Genomic DNA, 24,064 nt, shown 5'->3' with positions numbered 1-24,064 from the left:
CCAAAAATATTTCACTCAATAATTTCGAACTCTGACTGATATAAGTCGATCGTTTTTACTTTAGCGATTCGATCCATCATGATAAAAGTTAGAACTCTTCTGGTGGCTATCAGAACACAGAAATATTGGAGAAATTCGCAAAAAAATTTCACTCAATAATTTAGAACTCTGACTGATATAAGTCTTTCGTTTTTCAATTTAGCGATTTGATTCATCATGATAAAAGTTAGAACTCTTCTGGGTGCTATCAGAACACAGAAATATTGGAGAAATTCGCAAAAAAAATTTTTCTCAAAGATTTTGATATAAATCTGATATAAATCTTTCGTTTCTCACTTTAGCGATTCGATCCATCATGATAAAAGTTAGAAATCTTCTGGTGGCTATCAGAACACAGAAATATTGGAGAAATTCGCAAAAAAATTTCACTCAATAATTTCGAACTCTGTCTGATATAAGTCTTTCGTTTTTCACTTTAGCGATTCGATCCATCATGATAAAAGTTAGAACACTTCTGACGGCTATCAGAACACAGAAATATTGGAGAAATTCGCAAAAAAAATTTTTCTCAAAAATTTTGGTCTGATATAAGTCTTTCGTTTTTCACTTTAGCGATTCGATCCATCATGATAAAAGTTAGAAATCTTCTGGTGGCTATCAGAACACAGAAATATTGGAGAAATTCGCAAAAAAAATTTCACTCAATAATTTCGAACTCTGACTGATATAAGTCTTTCGTTTTTCACTTTAGCGATTCGATCCATCATCTGGATGCAACATACGCGATACGCGTCAGATTTTATTTGCAGCAAAATGGATGTTAGCATGGACAACAACCTACATCCATTTCTCGAGAGTTGGATGTGGGTTGTTGTCCGTGCTAACATTCACACTGTTTTTAACGGCGGGTTGCAAAATGGATGTGACACGTAGTTCCTATTCTGACCAGAATAGATGTGCGTCACTAGTGTACGGAAGTTTCGAAGCGTTATAGGAAAAAAACCGCCGTGGCCGCTCTCAGGTTCCTCTCTGGCTCCGGGCTCCGGCATATGGGAGTCGGGACTTGGAACAATTTTTCCTCTTTTTTTTCTGCTATTCTCTCTCTCTCTCTCTCTCTCGGTCACTTTCCGCTAAAATGAAAACATTGAGTCGCGAAGAAGGAAATAAAACGAGTGGCCTGTTCTTTACAATTCATACACTTAAAGTGAGATAATCGCAACAATTGCTTTAGGCAGAAAAGGAGCAACGAGCAATTGGCGCAGAACGGTGTAGGTGATAGGAACAAACTTGGGACGCGAAGTTGCGAGCGCCTCTCCGTGAGCTCTAATTGGCGCGAGAAACTGCTCGGCGGCGTGCGGCCAAAACAAACGCGGGTTGCCACTTTTGTTTGCTGGTGTGTGTAGTTGATCGGGAGTCGTGACGAACATTGTGCGAGGGAGGAACGGCGATAGCCCGTTCGGAGGAGAACGACCAATTACTTAACCTGTCTTCCTCTCTTTTCTTCGCCCGAAAACCTTGTGTTTCGCGAATCGTGCACGGGCTGTACGCTGCTATATGCTGCACGGATAACGAATATTGGTGTGTGCGCGCGCGCGCGTTTTCCGTGCGTTCGGACAGACCGCGTGAATCGTCCACGTAATTCGCGACGTGAAAGAATCGTTTGTTCTCTTTCTCCTTTCCCCTCTCCCCTTTGTCGCGGGAAAACGCGACAAGTTTCGACGTGTTGAACATCGTCGCCCTTCTCCGGAAGCTCTGTTAGTGTTCAAGTTGAGAGATTTGTGCAGACGAAACAATTCGTGGCGGAGCAGCAGCCAGGAGGGCTCTACACGCCGGTTTGCGCGCGACGTGAAATGAGCAGTGATCGGTAATCGGCAGACGGGGTCGCGCAGAAGGCAGGCGAAGAGAACACGCAGGGGTGACAGACGCGACGAGATGGCCACGGCCACGGCCGCGAACTCGACCTTCTCGAAGATGCTGAAGGCTTTACGAGAGAACAATAATATCAACGAGAAGCGCGAGGCTTTAACCTATTTCGCCAGGTAAAGTATAACGCGAGCACACCTTCGAGAGAACGGGGTGGCGCGAGAGAGTATCCTGTGATCGTATCTCGGATGCTCCTCCAGGATCAACAGTTCTTCGCGAGGCGATGATCCGTCTCCGGTTAATTGAAAATTTGGGGTAGAGATCAAATGCTTCGTTACGATTCGTTCGGCTGCCCCACGTTGAGCTTTCTGTGCAGCTGATTTTGCATGAGATCACACACAGGATATTCGAGAGAAATTAAAGAAATTGATTTACGAGGCAGTATGGGCAGGAAAAAAGAAATTTAAAGATCTTTTAATCTTTTGATACTGATGAGAAGCTTTCAATTATTGGTATTAAAATAAACTTGAAATTTCTTTTTTTTTATACAAATTATGCTACTTTGGCTCCTTGAAGTTAATTAGTGCTTTTTAGTCAACATAGTTGAATGTGTCTCTCAGAATCGGCATTAGTAATTGTTATGGATTTTACATTAGCTTTGGAGGTTTAACAAGATCTTGATTGTTGCAGTTTGAATTTTATGGATTGAGTACCTAGTAAACTTAAGATTGTAAAATTTAGGTTTTTAGAAGATTTGTCTGATTTGTAGGATTATGAATGGAGCGCAATTGCATTTCTTAGAAATTTGTTATTAACTAAATCTTTAAAAATGTTATTAAAGACTCGATGTTTGTCTTATAGCCAAGCTAAAAAATTAGAGGCGAGTGGTGCTATTAAGGAAGAACGATACAAGGATATATGTAGGCTGGTGGTAGAAGCGTTCTGGAAGCACGATGGTATCTTGGAGATTGAGATTGAGGCACTCATTGTCAATGCATTCAATGCTGTTGTGCGAGAGTTCCGATCACACTCTTTACATCTTTTTGAATCATTGCTACAGACTGACCTAAGGACAAGGTTTGCCTGCGAAAATTTATGTATTCCATATATGTCACAAAGTATACTATGCTCTCCTTTGATTTTAGATTAAAAATATTTAAACTGATGGAGTTACTAGATGATACTGCTATTTCTGCAGTTGCCAATGACGGACAAGTTCTAAATTTTTTTAAAAGTTGCTTGATTAATGTGCAGCCTAATTTAATGGAATGGTTAACGCCAACAGCATGCATTGATAATTTGCAAATGTTGACAAAGATTGAACAGCAGCCTTTGACAGAGGAGCAAAAGCTGGAGGAGGACATAAACATTTATGCTCTTACTCTTTTGAGAAGATTGTACAGACTAGCTTCAATAACGTTTGATCATAGTGTTCAAAAGGTATAAGCATCTGCAATAGTATCACGAACAATTTTTGAAGTTGCACTCATGGTTGGAAATCTTGGATTTTTTCAGTATGACACATTATTGATGGATAAGGTTGTAACATTGGCCTATATGGGACACAAGCGCCAACGTGGTCCCGCTTTGAAAGTTTTGCAACAAGCTATCTCGACTAATTCACCATCTCATATACGTAAAGATTGTCCTGACGTGTGGACACAATATAAAGCTAATTTGCAATCTACATATTATAAGCGCATGTTATTATTGGTAGCGGCATGCGATCTGGATTGGACTACACAATGGAATGCTACTATCCAGTTCCTTGGCACAGATCTTCATCATGGAGCCAGTCTTATAAATAATTTGCTGAGTGTCGAGGAAAAGGCCTTTAAATCTACCGATCCTATTATACGCAGGTAAAACTGGAGTTCTGTAATTAAATTCTAATTTCGAATATCTTTGAAAATTAATTGATTTGTTATTATATTGCAGACAAGCTTTCCTTTCATGGAGACTACTAATTGACAATTTTGCGTTAGATCATCAAGAACTTGCTACTGCCAGAAGAATAAAACTACTCTGTATTCCATTAAACGCAAAAAATAGTAAAACTGAATTAATTGCATTGACAAAGTTAGAAGTTTGGTGGCACTTAATTATTAAATTATATAAAGATATCATAAAATTTGTTAGTCCTGTTATCACACAATTTTTGAACTATTGCTTTGGACCACTTGGGGATACGCCACTACTTTCTTCCAAATTTGATGTTGTTGCCTCTCCAGGCAAAAGATTTTTTAAGACAAAAATGATTGCTGTGGATGCCTTGTGTCAGTTACTGGTCTCAAAGGAAGATCTTTTTACAGTTTGTTCTCCAATGTTAGAAGAAAGACTCCCTCAAGCTATATCTTGTGAGGTGTTTCAAGAATGTTCAAAAAGCATTCTTCATAGTATAGCGGAAGCCATACTCATTCTTGGTCAACTTACGGACAAAGAAATGCAAAATCGTTTTCAGCTTGGTAAAATATTATGGACAAGTTTAATGACATATATACGGAGCGTTAAAGGCGAAACAAAGGTTATTAATAAGTATTTAATTTTTCTGTTTTTATGAAATGAAATATATATGCATAACAAAAAAATTTTGATACTGTTTCTTTATGTACTGGATTTTACAGGACCATCTATATAGAGATGTGATACTAGTTGTAATTGAATTGGGAAACCATATAGATAAGCTCATGGTGAGGGATATGATATTTAATGTAATTTTGCCAGATATTAATCGCATTATTGAGACAACTAAAATTCATGATAATGCATTGCCAGAATTGGTATTAAAATTTTTAACATCTCCGATACTTGATCAAGTGCTGAAGTACATCTTGTATGTATACTTTTTAAACTAATTGTCAATATGTTTACATATAATATATTCTACATTATATAAGTATTATATACATATCTATGTTGTAGGGATTATGACAGTAATACAATCAAGTGCCTTCTGGAGCGATGTATTAGTCCAGAATTTACATATTCCTCAAGTGTGCTTGGATTTCTGGAAACGATAATGGAAGATCTAAAATCAGTATATGACTCACATAATGAGTAAGTTTAACAAATTTTAATATTAATATGTTCACTTGTTTAATAAATAATAAAAAATAAATAATGTGTTACAGAGATAATAATGAATTAGCTTACATAGAAATATGGTCTATAGTAGCGGAAATATTGACAAAATACATAAGAAATACTGAAATCAATGGAAACCATAATTTTCAAGTTATGAAATTGGTTTTGTCATTTCCATTTAATATATGTCTTGAAGATCCTGAACTGGTATAATTTTAAAAACATTAATTTTATTATTATATATACACACGCACACACATACACGCTAAGTTTTTTTTCATATATTGATAAAATTTTACAGATAAAAAGTCAATCGTCAATATGGAAAACTGTATATAAAGAAATTGAATTGAAATCGGATTTCTTAATGACAATGAAACCAAATGAAATCTTACTGGATACTGCAAGCATGATGCAGAATTATTTAAATGCGAACAAAAATTGTTGTACTTTTATTGTAAACTGCTTAGATGCTTTATTAAGCACTCTTGATTATGAATCTTTGATAGGTTTGTAGAATTAATCTTGATTAATTATACTTTCACATAAAACGTATTAATGCTTGGAATCCATAGCAATATATATTTTGCATAATTCCTGTTTCAGCTTATGATGAAATTCCATCCATTATGCAACTAGTGCTAGACGTTACAACAATTTCTTTTGATAATGTACAAAATTCTAATTCCGAGATAACTTTGAAAATATTATCAGCTATGCTTATCACCGTATATGGACATAGTTCGCAAAGAGTAGTGTTATATCTGCGTAATTGTAGATCAGTAATTGAACTTATACTTTCGTCGCAGATAACGACTCTTTTTAAAGAAGTATGATATCAGAACTCTTTATAGAGTATTTGATTTTTTTTTAATTTCTGATTATAATTCTTTATGCTTTTCTCTTTGTCAATTTTGTTTGCAGGTTGCAAGTACATGGGAATGCATAGTCAGTATTTTTAAAGGACTTAATAAACAATTAGATGGTGAACTCTTATCGATGTACAAAGAAGCAATTGTAATAGCCATGAACCATGCTAATCCCGATATAAAAGCTTTGACGCAATCTATTTTTGAGATTAAAGACAGCTTGGACAGTACCGCTAAGTGCATTTTAGATGAAATAGAAAGGCCAAAAGAAAAATCCCATCCAAAGTCTGACAGCGCTATGAAGAGGAAAACAGAGACAGGACAAATGAAAGAGGTGCGTATGGCTGGGAGTTTTTTGAATAGAAAGTCAGTTATCACGAAATCAGTACCCAGTAAACCACCTGAGAAGAACGATAAAATTATGCTTACGCTACCTGAACCTGATTCGCAAGTAAATAATGTTTATCTTATATATTTTGTATATTTATTTATCCAGCGGTCGATATTCTCTACATTCTCACATTTTTTACAGGATTATGTGTACATAAAAACAGATCTGAAATTTGACGTTAATCGTTTGACTGAGCATCAAAAAGAAACTTTAAAGAGAAAGAGAGAAGATATACCAGCGTTATATAACGATCTTTCTCAATCGTCTTCGCAAAACTCTCAAAACTTGCAACAATGGTTTGATATTAAAACCAAGCATATTAACGAGATTGATAAAGTCAGCAATAAAAAGAACGACTCGACAATACAGAAACCTATTGATAGCGATGCTAACAAGGAGAACAAGATTGAGCAGGAATTTTCTAATGCAACAGACAAGCTAGTTGACAATATTCGTAGTAATGAATTGGATGCAAATATTGGAGAAAATACAATCATTACTAAGCAAAATGACACTTCAACGAAAAAAGTTAAGAAAGATGAATTTAACGTGATAGAAGTAGACGAAGAAGTGGATGTTGAAATGATAATGACATCTGTTGCGAAAAAGTTGGATTTTGAATCACGGGATGAGTTTCCTGAGGAGAAAACGCATGAACGACAATCATCCCCATCGATGTTGGATAATATTAAACGACGACGTAATAGTGGGATGAAATTGACCTTATTGAAAAATGACGAAACTGTTGAGGCTCAAAAAGATCCTAATGCAACAAATGTACAAAAAACATTGAGAGTGAAGACTACTCAGGGAAAACCTGGTACAAATAAACAGAAGTCGTCAGATGATGATGACAATGATATTAAAGAAAATTCTAATGAAGATAAGAAAGCTATTAAACGTAAGTACGTGTCGGATACTGAATCGGATGGAAGTATTCAACGTCGAAAACGAAAATTAATTGCATCTACTAAGAGTCTTAATGACGATGGTGGTGAAACATCGCGAAGCAGCGATAACATTTTTCCAGGTATAGACATGGATAGTGTGAGTCAACGTGTGAAAAATGAAATATCTCGTCTAAAGATCGATATGGTATTTGATTGTCCTGCAATAAATCGTCGTCGAATAAAACATTTAGATGAAGGTGAGAAAGAGATAGTACATGGATTGAGGAAATACTCGACATCCGATAATAAGAGCTTTAAATGGAAATCTGTGGATGCAAGATCTTCAGAAGGATTTAAGAGATCTCCAAAAGGGCAGGATAAAAATACGAAAGATGTAGACGATGCAAATCAAAGAGTATTTAAGAGACGAGGTAGACCAAGCAAACACGAGTTTAATAAAAATGACTTGGATATTAATAAAGATGTTAATAAAGACATTAATAGAGACGTTAGTAAAGACATTAATAAAGACGTCAATAAGGACATTAATAAGGATATTAATAAGGACGTCAATAAAGACGTTAATAAAGATAAAAGTGTTATAAAATCTGATGATACTATTGATAAGGTACCTGAATTGAAAAATGCTGACACAAGTTTGACTCATATGATTGTAATATCCAGTGAAGCACAGGATATTAACCAAATTCAAGAAGAGGAAATTGATAAAGATGATTTGAAATCTGATTCAGAAGTAAGATCTGTAGAACTTACAGAGCCAAGCGTACACAGTCAAGATGAGATGGAGGATATCGTCGAAAGTTCACAAATTCCTAACGTTGGTTTAATATTAGATAAAATGTGCGGCGAGAAACAGTGCTTCATTAAGATTGATAAAATAACTAATGTCCAATGTCCAATTAGTTCTGCTAAAACTTCTGATGCGATTGTTGACAAAAATTATGTACCTGAATCTATCCCCATGGATTGCGATGATAATAACGTACCTGATCCATGTGAAGAAGTAGATGAAACTAATCCTGACAGTAGTGCCGAGACAAAGAACACAGAAAACGTAGATAAAGACTCTGTTCAAAAAGCTGATAATTCTAATACGAAGAATTTAATTTCAGAAGCTCAGAAGACAGTCGACAACTCATTGATTAAATCTACAAGTGTGATTACCTTTTCTTCGCCAAGAAGTAATAGCAAGATATTTTCTAAACCGAAACCATTTACAGGACGTGCCGCTCATATGCTAGGTTTAGTCACGAGTCAGGCGCGATTTGAGGGTGATAATCCACCCATTGTATTAGAGGAGGAATCTATAAAAAAATTAAAAACGAAGGACACGGAAAACGAAATATCAACGAGTAAAAAGTCAATGGTTAAAGAAATGGATAAAATAGGTGGACCTTCTGGTAGTCGGCAAGAAAAGATTTTCAGCAACATGAGATCGACTGATTATTCCGCATCCTCCTCGTCTACATACACGTTCACTACTTTGAAAAACGATGGCGAGAAGCTTTCGTTTAGATTGAATAAGATTGCATCAGAATGTTTACCAATGGAAAGTTCAATTGACAAGGAAAATGAAAGGACTGCGTCGCCATTGCGTGAAAAGGATGATTTACCGATATTGGAATGGTCAAGCGCTAATCCACCTTCGTTAACTGCATCACCGAGCGCTAGCATTCTTAAACGTAATCGGTCGAGTCTACCGGAACCAGAATTAGACATTTCAACTCCCAAGGTATTTTCGTATAATTCATCTCATTATATGTGGTGTTTTTAAAGGATATATTTTTAAAGTAATGAAAAAAATTACACATTATTGCATTTGAAAGTAATATAAAAAATTTAACAACTATTTTCTATGTAAATAAAAAATTATTTTAATAAGAAGTAAAAATTTGCTCCGATAGAAATGCAATTAAGAAATGATAAAAATCTGAATTTTTTAAAATATAAATATTATTGATTAATTTTCTTATGCGCATTATGCAAGAGTCTGTGCTTTTGTTCTTAAAATTATTTTTGATGGTGCAATTTAATAATCATTGTTTTAAAAAAATCTCATGTTATATCTTTATTTTGCATATCATATTTTAATACATTCTTTATCAAAATTATTAATTTATCAAATATGTTTGGATATTTTTTGTTACAGCGAAAGCGAGTAAGTTTTGCAGATCCACCGGTGTCGAAAGAGATGGGTTATGAAATCTCTGTGGACTCTCCACAAAAAGCGATTAGATATTCGATGACACGCATTCCCACGCCGAGGAAGGATTCCCCGATCAAACCCCCCATTAAACAATCCAAAATTAAGCTTATACCATTTGACACAGAGAACATAATAATTGAAGATGATACTCAAAATGAAAACGACACTGAAGTTGTTGAAAGAAAAAATGAGTCATTATCAAAAATATCTGAATCATATTCAGAAATTTCAGATACTGATGAGCAAATACCTGACAATTTTATAGAAAGTAGTAATGTTACTGATGCGAATTCCTGTACGAGGATTGAGATTATCGACGAATTAGGATTAGCGCAGGAAATTGAGGTAACCACGGATGCACTTGTCACAGAAGATAACAGTCTTCAACAGTCAACAGTCAACAATCAACAATCTTCATTATTTGAAAATTCTGACAATGTTTCGCCAATAGATGTCGGAACGGAAGATTCCGAAACGCAGAAAGACATCTTTGATGGAATGGACGCTAAGGCCGATGTCACTGTAATGCAGACGAGTAACGATGACATGAATACAGTCATCCATAATAATAATTCGGTGGAGTCTGTCAAACTAAATGTAACCGATGATTCTGTGATAGCGGCTTTACCTACCAAAGACGACAATTCGACAAATAGGACACTAGAGGATACTGTAGACGTTGAGAACATTACCGAATTGAATTCCACTGTAAATACGGATGAGATATTCTGTGAAAAACCGATACGCAGCAGTACGCAAACGACAGACAACGTGGCGGAACAGGATACCTTGCCGGTAACGGACTCCATATTTTCGAGTTTAGTCTCGACACAAGATACTCGAGATCAACAGGCTTCAATTAATGCAGAACTTGATCCCGAATTGCTGGACTCCACGCGGCCTATTTATCCATCGCTGTCGTCGTGTATAGAACCTATCGAAAGTATTCTCGAACGATTGACTTATCCTCTTTGGAAGAATAATTTAAGTGTGTATTTCGCAAATAGAAATCTGCAGACAATCGGCGATTTTGCTCGGCTGTCGGAACGTGAGATTAATAGATTTCCCGTGAAAGGTAAACCAAAGTCTGAATTTGTGAAGAAAGTATTGGATCATTTCAGCAGCACACGCAAGTCGCAAACGGAGCTCTCCAACAAGAAGACAAACGAAGTGAAACAATCACCTGCTAAAACGACGGACAAAACACCAACTGTTGCACCAATTGCTGCAGTATCTCATGAAATGAGATCTGCGATAATTAATGAAGCTATAACTAGTACGTCACTTATCCGACCTATCAAAGATATAGCCAATAATCTGCCAACAACAGACTCGCCTGCAGAAGACTCGGATAAAACCGAGTCAGTTACTAGTGATATGGATATTTCAATGGAACCCACGATTTCAGACAATCTTGATTGGTCAACCTTAGACACTTCTAAGAATGATGCACAGCCAAGTACGAAGATATCTATTGATGCTCAAATTTTAAAGCCTGGAATATCTACAGATAATGCTAAATCCGTGCCAATCCCTTCATCGCCCTCTAAAAGCATGTACGTAATCTTTCACGTTCTGATTGTGTAAATAAGACATTTGTATTTTATTATAGTGATTAATTTTTAATATGATATTAAAAGTAATATTAGATTAAAGGTATAACATACTAAACATTTAATATAATATATTTAAAATAATATATTTAATATATTAAAAATGACTGTTTTTTTTTTAAGTGCAACTGCGAATCAAGTAGCATCATCTTCAAATGCTAACCTAGAGGCATCAGTTTCTGCCGAATCTTCAAATGCATATGATGAACTTCTGATCACACACTCTTCTGTTGGTACCAATACGGACGAAATAGCTATGCAGCCGACTGTTCAAAAATGCACAAAATCCGTTGCATCTCAAATGACACTTGCAGAATTACTAGACGAAATCGACGTGAACCAGGTAATGGAAAGTGCATGTAGAAGATGCAGTGCCGAGGGAATCATTCTTCAATATAAGGTAAATTTTATTTTATCCTATGTCGATTATAAAGAAAAATTGTCAATATTGGCCTATCCAACATGAACTGCATAGATAATTAAAGAAATAAAAATCCACAGTTTATACACTTTTTTATATAAATCCTACAAAAAAACAAATACGATTTTTTCTTATAAACTCAGCAAATAAAAATAAATTCAAATGAATTGAAAATACAATTTATCTTACTTTATTCGTTTACGCTTTAGAGTTCCAGAATATTTTTGGATTCAAATGGACTCAAATGAATTGAAATACGAAATGAGTTATTCATGTTGAATTCGGATATATTCATATCTATATTATATTATCTTTGAATTCAAATGGATTCGAAACATCTGAAGCGCGAATTCGAAAATGTTAGAATGATTTAATTTTTATTCATTTTAATTCATCTTTGTTTGCTGAGAGTTGCATAGTTGATTCAATAGTGAGTATATTATTGATAATAGTAGATTATTTTACACGTTTATAGCTTCTTAAAACTGTTTTGTTAATATTTATTCTTTTGTATTTTTCTTATAATATGGTTTGAAACATAAAATCGCCGTGCAGCATAAAGCGGACCACTTCTTTGTGAGACAATAGATCAAGAGACAATAGGTCTGTACCAGAATTCTGTAACTTTTAACAACAGTATCCATATTGTTATGTTGTCATTATAGATATTGTATATGGTAAAAAAGCTGTGCAATGATAATGTAACGATACAAAGAAAGTTATACCGTAGAATAAAAGAGCCAGTCACGAATGTGTTATCTAATAGAAAAAGACAGAAAACGAGAGACTTAGAACTTTAAAGAGACCCATCAGCATCCTTATTCAATCGCACATGTCAGACAAAGATAAAGGTCTCTCTGTCTTGTTTCTCTTTTATATTCTTTCTTTTTTTACTTGCCTTTCCGTTTATAGAGGTCTCTATGGCTCTTCTACTCTATGGATATAAATATCTTGGAATGATACCGACACTGTCGTTAAGAGTTACAGAATCTCGTTACTAGTCCCGTGTTTAGGTTGACAGTTTGAAGAACGAAAAGAAAATTTGCCTGTTAAAAATAGTAAATCGTCGCTTGCAAAATATTGTTGCTTGCAAAATAATATAACAAAATGTTTAAATTGATAAAAAAAATTTGAATCTTTTGATTCAGGAATCGCGGTATGTATTCTGTACACGCTTTTTGTTCTTAACGATACTTAGTTATCGGTGTTCTTACACAAATATTTACGTGGCAGAAAAGCTGATTCTGATAGCACGGTCACATGCCACACATAAGCCATGTATATACGTGTGTGTTAAAGCGTGCTCGCATTTCGAGTAACGTCAGCTTGCAAAAGAAGTTTAACATACGATTGTCTGCTTCTCGCTTGAGCGGAATAAGCCTGCGATGATCCATATACGATTAAAATAAGGCACGCACATAATATTTATTGTGTAATATGTGAGTTAGAATTGCAATTTTTATTTTTTTTTGTTTACATTGCCATAATGTAAATGTAACTAAATAATTATAATATAGATTGTTAAATAAATTTAATATTTTATTTGTAAATTAAATTTCTATAAAATTAAAGAAATATTATTGTTTAGAAGTTTTGCCGACGTTGTTTGAAACGCGAGCACACTTCTACACACATGTATACGGCGTTTACACTTGTGTGCGACATGCGACTATGTTACTACGATCTGCAAGTTTTTCTGCGAGTTCAATTGTATACGTGGATCAGTGCGACATTAAAAATCAAATTTTTTTGTTAGTTTGATTATTTAAAATAGCGTCGTGAATCTTTCTGTCAGAACTTAGATGACGCAAAAAGATTAAGATTATTATAAATAAGATTACCAGTACTTCTTTTTAAGGCCTTTGGATTTCTGATTTTTACTGAATCAAGGTACTACCAGACCTATAATTTATTCTCACGAAGAACCAGTAAATTTCTCCTTTTTTGATGCGATTTTATGTTTCAATTCTAGCCTTTTAATTTTATAAATTTTGTTGTTTAATATATAAAAATTTACTTTAGTGCTTTGTTTATCAATTTATTTTATAGTTAATTCCTCCACTATTATGGGGTTGTAAATTCTGTTATTGTTGTTTAGATGCCTGTTTTAAGGTCCAGTTTTTTAGATGCTCTTTCTAGATTATATTGCAAAAACATTAATTATTATAAAATACGAAATTATTATATTTAAAATTATTATAAAATATTATTGTTTTATAAAAGCTTATATTATGTGATAGAAGAACTTTCTAGTTTGTATTTTCAAAGTTTTATTTTTAACTTTTGTTTAAGAAATATTATCCAAAAGCAAAATGATATACCAGTATAGACTTCTTTCCTCTATTAATTAATTATTTATCAACTAAACAAACGGAGGATTTATTTTTAGGTAAAAATGGCACATTTGAAGGAGGGAGATTTGTTGAAGGAAACAATCAGATTGCTCAATTTGGAAAACAAACAACAAGTCAATGATGCATCGTTGAAGGCAGCCTGTCGCGCGTGCGGCATTAACAAAGTTCTTCTTAGATTGCCTGACATTTTTGGTCACGACAAACAATTCTTCGACAAGGTGCTTAAAGTATATAGCAAGAAGCTCAATATAGCCGATGGCATGAATAATTTAGATTTTAATCAGTTAAAAAACGCGATATGCAAAAAGTGCACATCATCCGAAATTATTGAGATATTGTCGGAGAGATTGAAGCAGGAAGAGCAAGAAGGTATCAAAGAATCCGTGCCGGAATTGTCGAGTTTGGATGCTATGTTGCAAAGATTGCCCATGGACGTGATTATTAGTCATACTGTAGCGAACGAGGAGCTTATTCCGGCGTCAGTAGTTCTGGACATTGCTTTGCAAAACAACAGCTCGGGAGATATAGCACAAGCGTTAAAGCAGTCTCCTATCCTGGCTAGACGCGTTATAGACAAACTGTGGACACCCCAACATACGATCTCGCATATCGAACATGATGATATATCTAAAGAAAGTTTGCTCGATATATTTAAGAGTGTATCTTCTAAACTGAATGCGCAAGAACTGCTAAATGCGTATCACGAAGCTATGACGAGCAAACTTAATGACGCAAAGATGGATTTTAAGGACGAGAAACGATAAATCGGAATTGTCGGATATCAATTTCAGTGTCAGTATTAAATCACTATGATTAATTTTTGTATTGATACATCTCATCCGGGAACTGGTTTTTAACATATCTTACAAACGCTGATCGTTTGAGTATAACTATATTTTTTTTGTATTGCTTAAACTATATATAGTGGTTTTTATATTTTATTACCATTGATAGTTTAATTAATTTTACCTGCAAGTATTTATCTCATTCATTACATTTATTGAGCATGATATACAATTGTAACATACATATTGGACATTCTGTTAACCGTCATAATACCAAATTATTTTTTTATTACATATTACTAATTCACATGAGGAATGAGAAAGGAAGATATTTTGCGACCATCAAGCAAAACTAATTTTCTTCTATAGAGTGATCAGTACAAATAGTTAAAAAGAAATCATAAGTTAATAGTAATATATTAATGTATCATTAATAATATTAAATAATATTAATAACATTGATAAAATTATCTTTTTTTCCCAATAAATTATATATTGTGCCTTATATAGGTACATATTTTACACTATCGTTCATAAATTTGAAGCGCTTGAAAAGCTTTGAAGAGAGTTATGCGAATCATGTGTGTTACCGAAGTGCGCGAGTGTGTGGGTGCGAGCGGGCCTTCGCTCGTAACAATATTATGACAAAGATTGTTTCTCTTTTTTTCTTTTTTTTATACATTTTTTAATTTTAAAATAAAAAAAATTTATAACAATGAATTTTTACAAAACACGATATTATTATGAAAGTTATCACACTTTAAAATAATAGTTTTTGATCACTTTTATTTGATAATGTTTTATCAAGCTACAGCGCTTCGAAATAAAAAAATTGAAAAAAACATCACTTTTCAATTTTATGTAATTTAGAAACAAAATATCGTACAAACGAAATATTAAAGATTTAAAGCCCTATCTTTCTTTGAAATGCATTTTTGTAAACTTATCTACTTTTGTTTATTTTTTATTTTATTGAGATATTTAATTTTTTCGTGAGATGTAAGAAAATCGCAAGCATTCTAAACTTATAAACTTATGATAGTGTGTATTTCTTTAATGACGTTTCATTGATTTTATTTTTTACTTTTTCAGATTGCATCTTATGCACAAGGCTTCTTTAAAAAAAGAAACGACTGATTTGAGTGGCATTTTTTTGAAATATATTCAATTGAATCTTTTGAAAGATATATTTTGTCAAAATTTTTTAAATCCTGCAGAAATGTTATGAGAATGTTGCATAAGAAACAAAATTATGGTGAGCACAAGATATCTCTCCTTTATATGAGAGTTAAAAACACTGAGTTTTTAATTGGTTGCGCCATACTACAGTATAACTTGTATATATTTGAATATTGAAAGATTTTTTTTTGTTACTTTAGTTAGTTAAAGATCTGCTTAAAGTATACAGAAGTGGATATAAAGAAAGAAACAGGATTTTAGACTTTTGCGTTTTTCTAACTTTATTTTATAATCACTCATAATTGACGTCTTTTCAATTTACAAATTTTTTTTTTTTTTAATATTTTTAATGATTAATTCGCTAGAATTGTACCGTTATCTTAAAACGGTATATGATGATACTGCATTGTTCCTAAATGAATGTAGCGATTGCTATTCTTATGAGCAAGTATTTTGTAAGACAAAATATCAATGCAAGTATCAGTAATTAATTATTTATTTTTTAGACAATAAATTTTCTCGCCTGAGTTATGAAGTATATGTGATAAATTTTTTATAGGATATCCTTTTTTATCATCACTCTGCCAAATATTCTCATTATTTCTCATGATATGTAATAAGGAAAAGTTTATTTGTTTCAAAGAACTAATCTTGTGATTGATAAAAAGTTTTTTCATAATTAATGTTACCGAAAGGATAATTTCGCGTGATATCTTTTACAGGAACGTCTCATATATAATGTTGAAAAATCATCGTTGCTTTATTAATTTGGATTATTTACATTATTTTCATTAAATTCTACTTGATGCGATTTATGCCTTCAGCATGTCGATGAGATGATGAAATTTGTTTGTAAAAAGAAAGGATTGTCATAAATATAATAATTTCGTAAAATAATGCCTTTCTGTGAGGTCGAATTCAACACGCTTACTCAAGTACTTTACGGTTAGGCGACGACCAGTTAATTAGTTTTTAAATTTAAGTATATATCATTGTAAATATACATGTATGTATATCATTCGCATCGATGGATGATCAATATATTCGCTGATTAATATACGCTTCTTGTGCTTCGTTCTTATTATACCCGATATATTTGCGAAAAACTGACAGAAGTTAGTTGGTATGCTGGAGCAAAGTGAATAATTGATTAATGATTATTTCTCTTGAGGAATAAAAAATGGTATCTCGTAGTAGTAGCTATGTCTGTGATTGAAATACACGCAACTCTACTTATTAATTCTAATGATTACATATAATCGTAGGCAAGTTAATATGAATCCAATTAATGTATCCTGCAACTTTTTCGATCTTCTTTATTATCACTGAAAATTATGCATCTATAGTGTAAATGCTATAATAATAAAATGATATTTTATACAAATTGAATTCAAGAGAAGATTTTTCTTGATTGTTTATTTTGCGCATTATCCTTTATATTTTGGATAAAAATTATGCTATGTGTACAAGGAAAAGTTATTTTATGAAAACGGAAGTAACACATAAGTAATATACGATCTGTATTTTTCAATTCATTTATTCTAAATTTAAATAGCATTTTATAACAGTTTTATGTACAGATTTTCAGATTCTAATTACACGACCGCAGCAATCTTATATAGAACGTGATTCTCTGCAGAAATAAAGTTCGAGCTTACATGTCGATGATAATATTTTAAAATATATTTTAAATCGTGCAATTTTCTTACATTTTAAATAATCGAGAAGACGATCGAGTTTACTATTTGCTTCTTGTTTATTTCGCATTCGGAGTATCGATCTCGCGGTATTCGTGTGACAAATATACGGTCAATTACAGCGGAAATTCTAGATTCCCGAAAGACTTCGTATCAAAATACGATACCACGGACGTCATAAGACTATGTGATATCTCGGTTCTTATTGCAAATCCCTTGGTCCACTACGAACGACAGTCTATAATGAGAATTTCTATTCGTATTTTATTTTTTATTCTGTCCCTCCTCGCACCAGCGAATCCTTAAAGTGATATATTCTCGCCTAAAGGTCGTATATGGGTGAATATTCTAACTTTACACGTACGTACAAAAATAGTTTGTCCAAATTTTTTATATGTAGATTCGCTAATTAGTTTTCCCCCGATAATATCGGGTAAAAAGTTATCGTTTTTGTATTATTATATAGAGCGCAAATTATCTGACAAATGAGAAAGGAGAAGATCAATGTAAAAAAAAAGTTTGTGTTAAAAATTGCCTGTGGTCGTAATAACCGTGACGTCATTTCTAGGAAATCGAATATGTATTTCTTCTGTTTCTTTCGCGATCTTCATATAATTACGTTACACTGATGAGACGTTAATTGATATTATTGAATACTATAATATTTTTAATCTGTAAGAATTAGGAGAAGATTGAGTAAAAATGAACACTTAAATGGAATTTTAAAAGACACTCTAATTCTATGAATAACGATTATTTTTACGTTAACGGAAAAATATTCTTACTTATTGCGACTTCAACGGCGAACGTTAAGACCAAAAGGAGTCATATCTAAGAAAAGTCGTCATATCCAAAAAAAACCGTCATATTTAAGAGACTTATAAAGGTCGATACTATTTCAGGAAAGGCCAATTGCCTCGAAATTATAAGGTGCTTATTTGGTACAACGTCTGAATATTACAAATTATTATAGTATTCTTGAGTATTTTCTTACGCTCAGTTATTGTAATTAAGTTAGTTTGTTTAACAAGTTGTGATCCTGATATTAAAAAAGATATAATTAAATTATGCCAAATCAAACAGAAAGAAACAGTATAATTTTGACGCTGCAGACGTGACCTAATAATTATTACATGTAATTCTATTTGAAAATATTTTTTGTCACAGATTGAGCTTGAGGGCGTTTCAACCCTCGTTTTCGAGTAAAGTCAATCGCACAATTATGACTACCGATATTAGTGTTTGCCGTTATCCAGAAAACATCGAGCTCTTGTGAATAATTAAAAGATGTTTTAATAAAAATATCTCCAAGATATGTCTAGTAGGCGTTTTAGAATTGTTTAAAAAAAATTTTGTTGAAGATAACTTTGTAGAATTTTTAAAAATATCTGTTGACATTTGAACATCTTAAAAGATATTGTTAAGATATTTGTCACATAAGATGTCTTTTTGATTTTTAAAAGATATCTTCAAGACATCGCTAGATATCTGAATATCTCAAGGTGCTACATAAGATATTTTTTAGATCGCTAGAAGGTATTCTTTTTGTTTATGCAGATATTTATATAAAATTATCAAAAAGGAAGAAATGATTTTATCTTACCTTTATCTAGATTGTTAAAATGTATATTATTTCTATTTTTATTTTAGATAAAAAATGTTTTTTTTTAATTATCCAAGTTAATGTAAGTAATAAATTACTAAATGAATCATTGCCAAATCTCTAAATTAGCATGTAGATATTCGTACAGAAAAATTTTTGAAGTGATAATAACAGATTGTACAAATCAGAAAAGAATAGTGCAATGTAGAAATTGCTCCAGAACTATGTAGTTTGAAAACTTCAAGGAACTTTGTTATTCATTACGAGCTATAGATTTCGTCTATATTTTTTAATTGATTTTTATTTGCGTATCAATCCAAATAAAAAGAAGAATTTGTTTTGTTAGACTGAAATATTTGAAGAATGCTTATCTTCAAAAAAATAAAGATTTATATATAAAAATATATGAATATATTTTTATATATAAATCTTTATTTTTTTGAAGATAAGCATTCTTCTATATATTATACACATTCCATTTTAATTTTTTTAACATACATTTACATGTAATTTTTTTAAATCTTTATTTAGCTAATTTTGCACAGTACTGATAGCACTGTGCAAAAATACTGCACTAGGAAAATACAAATACAGTACAGACAAGCACACCATATCTTCTTATTTTACAGTACATCTGAAAGAAAAGGAATAATAGGTTTTCAACAAAGTGCACAAAATTAGAAAATACTCCTACTAAATCTACTCCAAGTACGTTGAGAAACGTCACGGTCACTCTTTCTCATCGACGCGCAATAAACGCGGATATTACTCGCATTACAAAATCCCGAAAAACTTTCGTTTCCATCCTTGCTCTCTTCTTCCCAAAAAATTCATAGAGCGGCTGGTCTCGCTACCCACCTCTGGAATCTGCGATACTCCACATCACTGTGGAGCAAGTAGGGGCACAAAAAAGAAAATAAAATAAAAAAAGGAAAAGCACAGCAGCGAGCGTACATCGCGTACGTACGTATGTACGTACGTCGTATGTGGGGGTGCGCTATGGGGCGAGGAGAACGCTCGGGGGTGAAGAACGCCTGCGCCGGCTGGAGTGCACCCTATATAAGAGGCAACACGTTCTGAAGAACGATACTCACATTTGGAAGCCCGCGTCGCGACGGACAGGCTGATCGTCTCACCACCGAGAAGATGATGGGATTCACCAGAAGTTACCTCGTGAGCCTGTTTCTCTATATCTCCATCGTCAACGAGATTCGCCAGCCTGCGGTGAGTGATTCCTCGCAAATTTCTATTAAAAATTTCCCTTCCTCCTGCGCGACGACGCGAACGATTTGCCTCTGTAGCGCCGAACTTGAAAATCCGCTCTTCATTTTATTTAAACGAGCGGTTAACTAGACGATATAAAATTGTTCGTATGCATTAGAAAGTTCTGCCAAAGTATCGATTGAGAAGATTCGAAATTTTTAATCAATTTGACGTAGGAATATATGTCTCGATTCGTCGTTTCTTCTTTTGGCGCTACACGCATCTTGAATGGATTTTTCTTCAGAAGAATATTTACCTATTTAAATATTTAAAAAAATTAAATTAGTTAAATATTTGAATACGAAGAATAACTTGAGGATAAAGAAATAATTTACATTATTTCTTTTTATCTGGCTTTATTTTAAATTAAATTTCAGTTAAATCGAGATTCACATAAAAATTAACAAATAAATATCTTTTGGCAACAGCAATCTTCTTTGGATATTTAAAATTCAGAAAAATTTGTTTTCTGAATTTTTTTTTCCTAATAATAAAATTTATCAGGAACATAATTTTATCATTTTTATACTAAACATTTTTAATTTATGAGAGATATTTTGAGTCTGCTTACATATATTTTATTTTTTCGCGTTATTTTTTGGAGCAACGTGACATACTATATGACGCGTTTGTTTCTTTCAATCAAATAGGAAAAAATCGAATTTAATCGACGCGCACATTTACCTTCTCTCATTGAACCGATCTTTCATAGTCCGCGAGGTTGATGAAATGATCCTGGGATCACTTTGAAGGAGTATATATGTGTTTACAACGTACTTGCGGATAAAGGAATGGCTGGCACTTGTAGTATGCACTTGCAAAATTTCAATCTCCCGGTCGCTTTATTGCGGTGTCTGTATCCAAGTTGTTACGAGAAATTCCGTAATGATTAATTACATCAACCTCGCGACCAAAATCCCACGACACAAAGGTGGACGTGTCGCGGTGCGACGAAGACGCTCGAGATACGTCGAGGTCGCATTTTTCTTAGAAAAAAAAGAAATCTTTTTTTTTTCTAAGAAGCTTTACAAGAATTTAAAGATACACTACGGGGTTGGAAGAGTGAAGGGAGGAGGGGGATATTGAGCGTGCGATGTGTATAACATGTGCTCGTCTGACTGGAACGCAGATAAAATCCGTCCGTCGCTTAATTTTATCAGACGCGGGTTACGGGGCCCCCGTATAAAAATATTGTCGGTGTGCTATTGCTTCCTCACGTTACTCACATATAATTCTGGAATGCAGATAAAATTTCTTATCCCTCCACTTCATGGGACGGGAGCTCGTTAGGATGAAGAAAAGACGTCACGGCTAACGGCACGATCCTTTTATGTATCAAGCATATGGCGGCGATTTAAAAAAAAAACTATTTTCCACCTCTTTCTTTACCACGTTTTAACATTACCTTGTCAAATTTTTACACGCAGCCGGTATTGTTATATTTTTACACGAAGTGCGGGAGATCTTTCCTGGTCGCGAGACAAGCGCGTGTATAATCGTTCACAGCGGACGACAGTCGAAAGGAAGATGCACAAGGGAGAGCGTGCACACGCCCATTCTCTTTGTGCAGCCAAAATATCGGGTAGAAATCGCATCTCGAATAATGCCGAATGCCGGTTCCCCGGGCTAGTGCTTTTAGACAATTCGCAATTCTCCGACGGGGAACGTTCTCGCGTTCGAATACAGAGAATTCAAGGATCTGCGTCCTCGCGAGTGAGCTGGCATTCAGCGTCGTCCCGCCGCTCTGATGCTTTTAAAGATGTCTGGCAAAGGGAATTGGTTGATCGAGTGGATTATAGCTTCGAACGTGTGTACGCGGTACAATTAAAATCCACCTAAAAATTAATGGTCCCATCGATCGCGGTTACGAAACGGATCTCGGTTATTGCGATCCCTCGTGATAGGTTTCAAAGCCCCGAAGTTATTTCGATAACAAAGATGCTTTTCATAGAGAATTTTTTTTCAATATGTGCTCGAGGGTCTTCGAGTCGCGATTTAAAATCGTGCAATATACTTATGTATTTGATAGGTCAGATAAACAACATTTTTTAATAAAAAAGGAATTATACGTTGATGATATGGAAAAACAATTATCAGTATCAAATTAAAATTAATACATTCTATTTTTTAAGGGTATTGTCATATGTAATATAGTAAGAAATTATATTCTTGCTTATACTATATGTAGTCTTATATTTAATCTCCTTTAAAGAATTTAATAACTTTATACTTCAGTAAAACGTTATATTTTTATTTCAACGTTATGATAATTATCTAAAAAGCACAACATGATTTCAATGATAATAATATTAAAAAATTTTAATTCTAATTTTTTTGATGAAACTATATGAAATTTCTTCATGTAAACAAATTACATCTGTTTAACGCTATGTAATCTTGTTTCGATATTTAACATTTTAAAAATAGAAATGTTTTCAAAAAAAGAATGTTCTTTTTTTGTGTGTAAAATAACTTTTTTTGTGTGTGTAAAATAAACTTTTTTAAAGATGTTTATGAAACAGCCTGAGATGCAAAGTGCTCTCTCGCAACATTTTTCCGTTCTTGTACAACTTCTTTTGATAACAATGAGAGTGTACACTTTAATGTGCTAATGACTTTGCCACAAATTGCACAACTTTGTCTCATCAGAAAAATCTTTCTAGATTAGATCCTTTGTCAGCTACACTCGGCTGCACTTGTATCCTAATTACGGCAGATTATGTACGATCAAACAGACTCCATTAGTTTTTCGCATACAAAGAGAAGAGCTACAAAAGAGAGAAAAAAAAGAGGGAGGGGCTGCTCGTAATGCTTCTTCGATCACGCATTTTTAGCGACGCGTAACTAGGGAAAACCGAAAGCCCCTTAAATGAAAAATGTCACTCCGACCAGAAGTGGGTCAACGATCAAAGGAAGTATTTACTGCCAACTTCGACAAATGTCTAAATCTTGATAGCAGAATTAAGTTCCAATTTAATGAAAGAATTACAGTTCTATTTCTCGACAAATTTAAAGGCGATTTTAAAGGTATCTCTGCTGTCTCACATCACAAATATTAATCTTTATAATTAATTATTGATTTACGATCTCAAAATTGGATTCATTAATTTTTAGAATATCCTACACTTCGAACAAAAAATGTACCGTGGATTAATTTCCGAAATGTATACAGAGAGGGGACAAATTATTTCGTTACTACGCAGCAGATTGTTTGCATACAGTTTGTCAAACAGAACAGCGAACCGCAAGACGAGATTTGGCTATTGGACTACAATCCCGTATGACTGAACTTTCTTAATATCATTCTGTAAATTTGTATAGGGAGTAAGCCAAGTGAGTCTCCGCTTACTGAAAATTTGCAACTTCGTAAGCCTCTCGCCAAACTCTTCTTTTACATTTTTATTTCTAAAAGTGGAATCTTACCTCTGTTTGTCTTCTACAAATATATGTTCTTTGTCACGATTTCCTTTGTTACCCTTTAAATTTTAGAAATCTGCGTTTTGTCTTATCTTTCATCTATCATCAAAATCTTGAATGATATACTCTTGTTTAAACGGTATAAAAAAAAAAATCAGAAATAAATGCACCTATTAAATGCATGTATTTTGCCGCTCATAAAATATTATTATGTATCTTTGAAACGCGTCGCGCTCATTTAATCGCGGGTATTAATTTTTAGAAATTTAAAAATATTGTTTCTTTTGTTTAGCGTCTGTAATTATATGTATAGCTTTAACATGCGTCAGTATTCGTGTTGAATTAAAGTGGCGTCGTTTAAAAAGATAGCTAATCTTTTTTTTTTGTGGAACTGCTTTACAAATTGTC

The 24,064-nt window shown here is 33.5% G+C and overlaps 2 protein-coding genes across 5 annotated transcripts in view; both read left to right on the top strand.

Annotated features, from left to right (window-relative positions):
- The first annotated feature begins 1,051 nt into the window (after window positions 1-1,051).
- On the top strand, window positions 1,052-16,740 carry LOC105207410 (telomere-associated protein RIF1). 2 transcript variants are annotated; one of them, XM_026136969.2, is made up of 16 exons: window positions 1,052-2,039; window positions 2,725-2,940; window positions 3,009-3,303; window positions 3,379-3,725; window positions 3,802-4,387; window positions 4,488-4,696; window positions 4,786-4,920; window positions 4,995-5,154; window positions 5,249-5,456; window positions 5,554-5,777; window positions 5,872-6,150; window positions 6,349-8,850; window positions 9,268-10,880; window positions 11,061-11,337; window positions 13,748-14,504; window positions 15,590-16,740. In XM_026136969.2, exons 1-15 carry the CDS (start codon window positions 1,933-1,935, stop codon window positions 14,474-14,476), a joined length of 7,887 nt encoding a protein of 2,628 aa, XP_025992754.1. In that variant the 5' UTR covers window positions 1,052-1,932; the 3' UTR covers window positions 14,477-14,504; window positions 15,590-16,740. The 2 variants fall into 2 exon arrangements, with proteins under 2 accessions (XP_025992754.1, XP_011175156.1); XM_011176854.3 differs by having other exon boundaries at window positions 5,872-6,267.
- A 3,308-nt stretch (window positions 16,741-20,048) lies between these two features.
- LOC105207409 (neuropeptide-like 1) overlaps window positions 20,049-24,064 on the top strand; it is a 29,968-nt gene continuing 25,952 nt past the window's right edge. For all 3 annotated transcript variants that reach the window (XR_003268922.2, XM_011176853.3, XM_011176852.3), the window contains exon 1: window positions 20,049-20,200. Coding sequence is in view for 2 of the 3 variants with exons in the window: in XM_011176853.3 (XP_011175155.1) it covers window positions 20,123-20,200 (78 nt within the window). In the remaining variant the exon portion in view is untranslated. The remainder of the gene's footprint in view (window positions 20,201-24,064) is intronic.

Source organism: Solenopsis invicta, chromosome 9, assembly GCF_016802725.1.
Source record: "Solenopsis invicta isolate M01_SB chromosome 9, UNIL_Sinv_3.0, whole genome shotgun sequence".
Lineage (NCBI taxonomy): Eukaryota > Metazoa > Arthropoda > Insecta > Hymenoptera > Formicidae > Solenopsis > Solenopsis invicta.
The sequence above is the reverse complement of the archived record's forward strand: the minus strand, read 5'-3'. Positions and strand labels throughout refer to the sequence as shown.

Coding starts and splice junctions, on each gene's coding strand:
- LOC105207410 (XM_011176854.3), top strand. CDS start 1,933: ATGGCCACGGCCACGGCCGCGAACTCGACCTTCTCGAAGATGCTGAAG. Junction 4,697..4,785: donor CAAGTGCTGAAGTACATCTT/GTATGTATACTT, acceptor TCTATGTTGTAG/GGATTATGACAGTAATACAA. Junction 5,457..5,553: donor TGATTATGAATCTTTGATAG/GTTTGTAGAATT, acceptor TTCCTGTTTCAG/CTTATGATGAAATTCCATCC.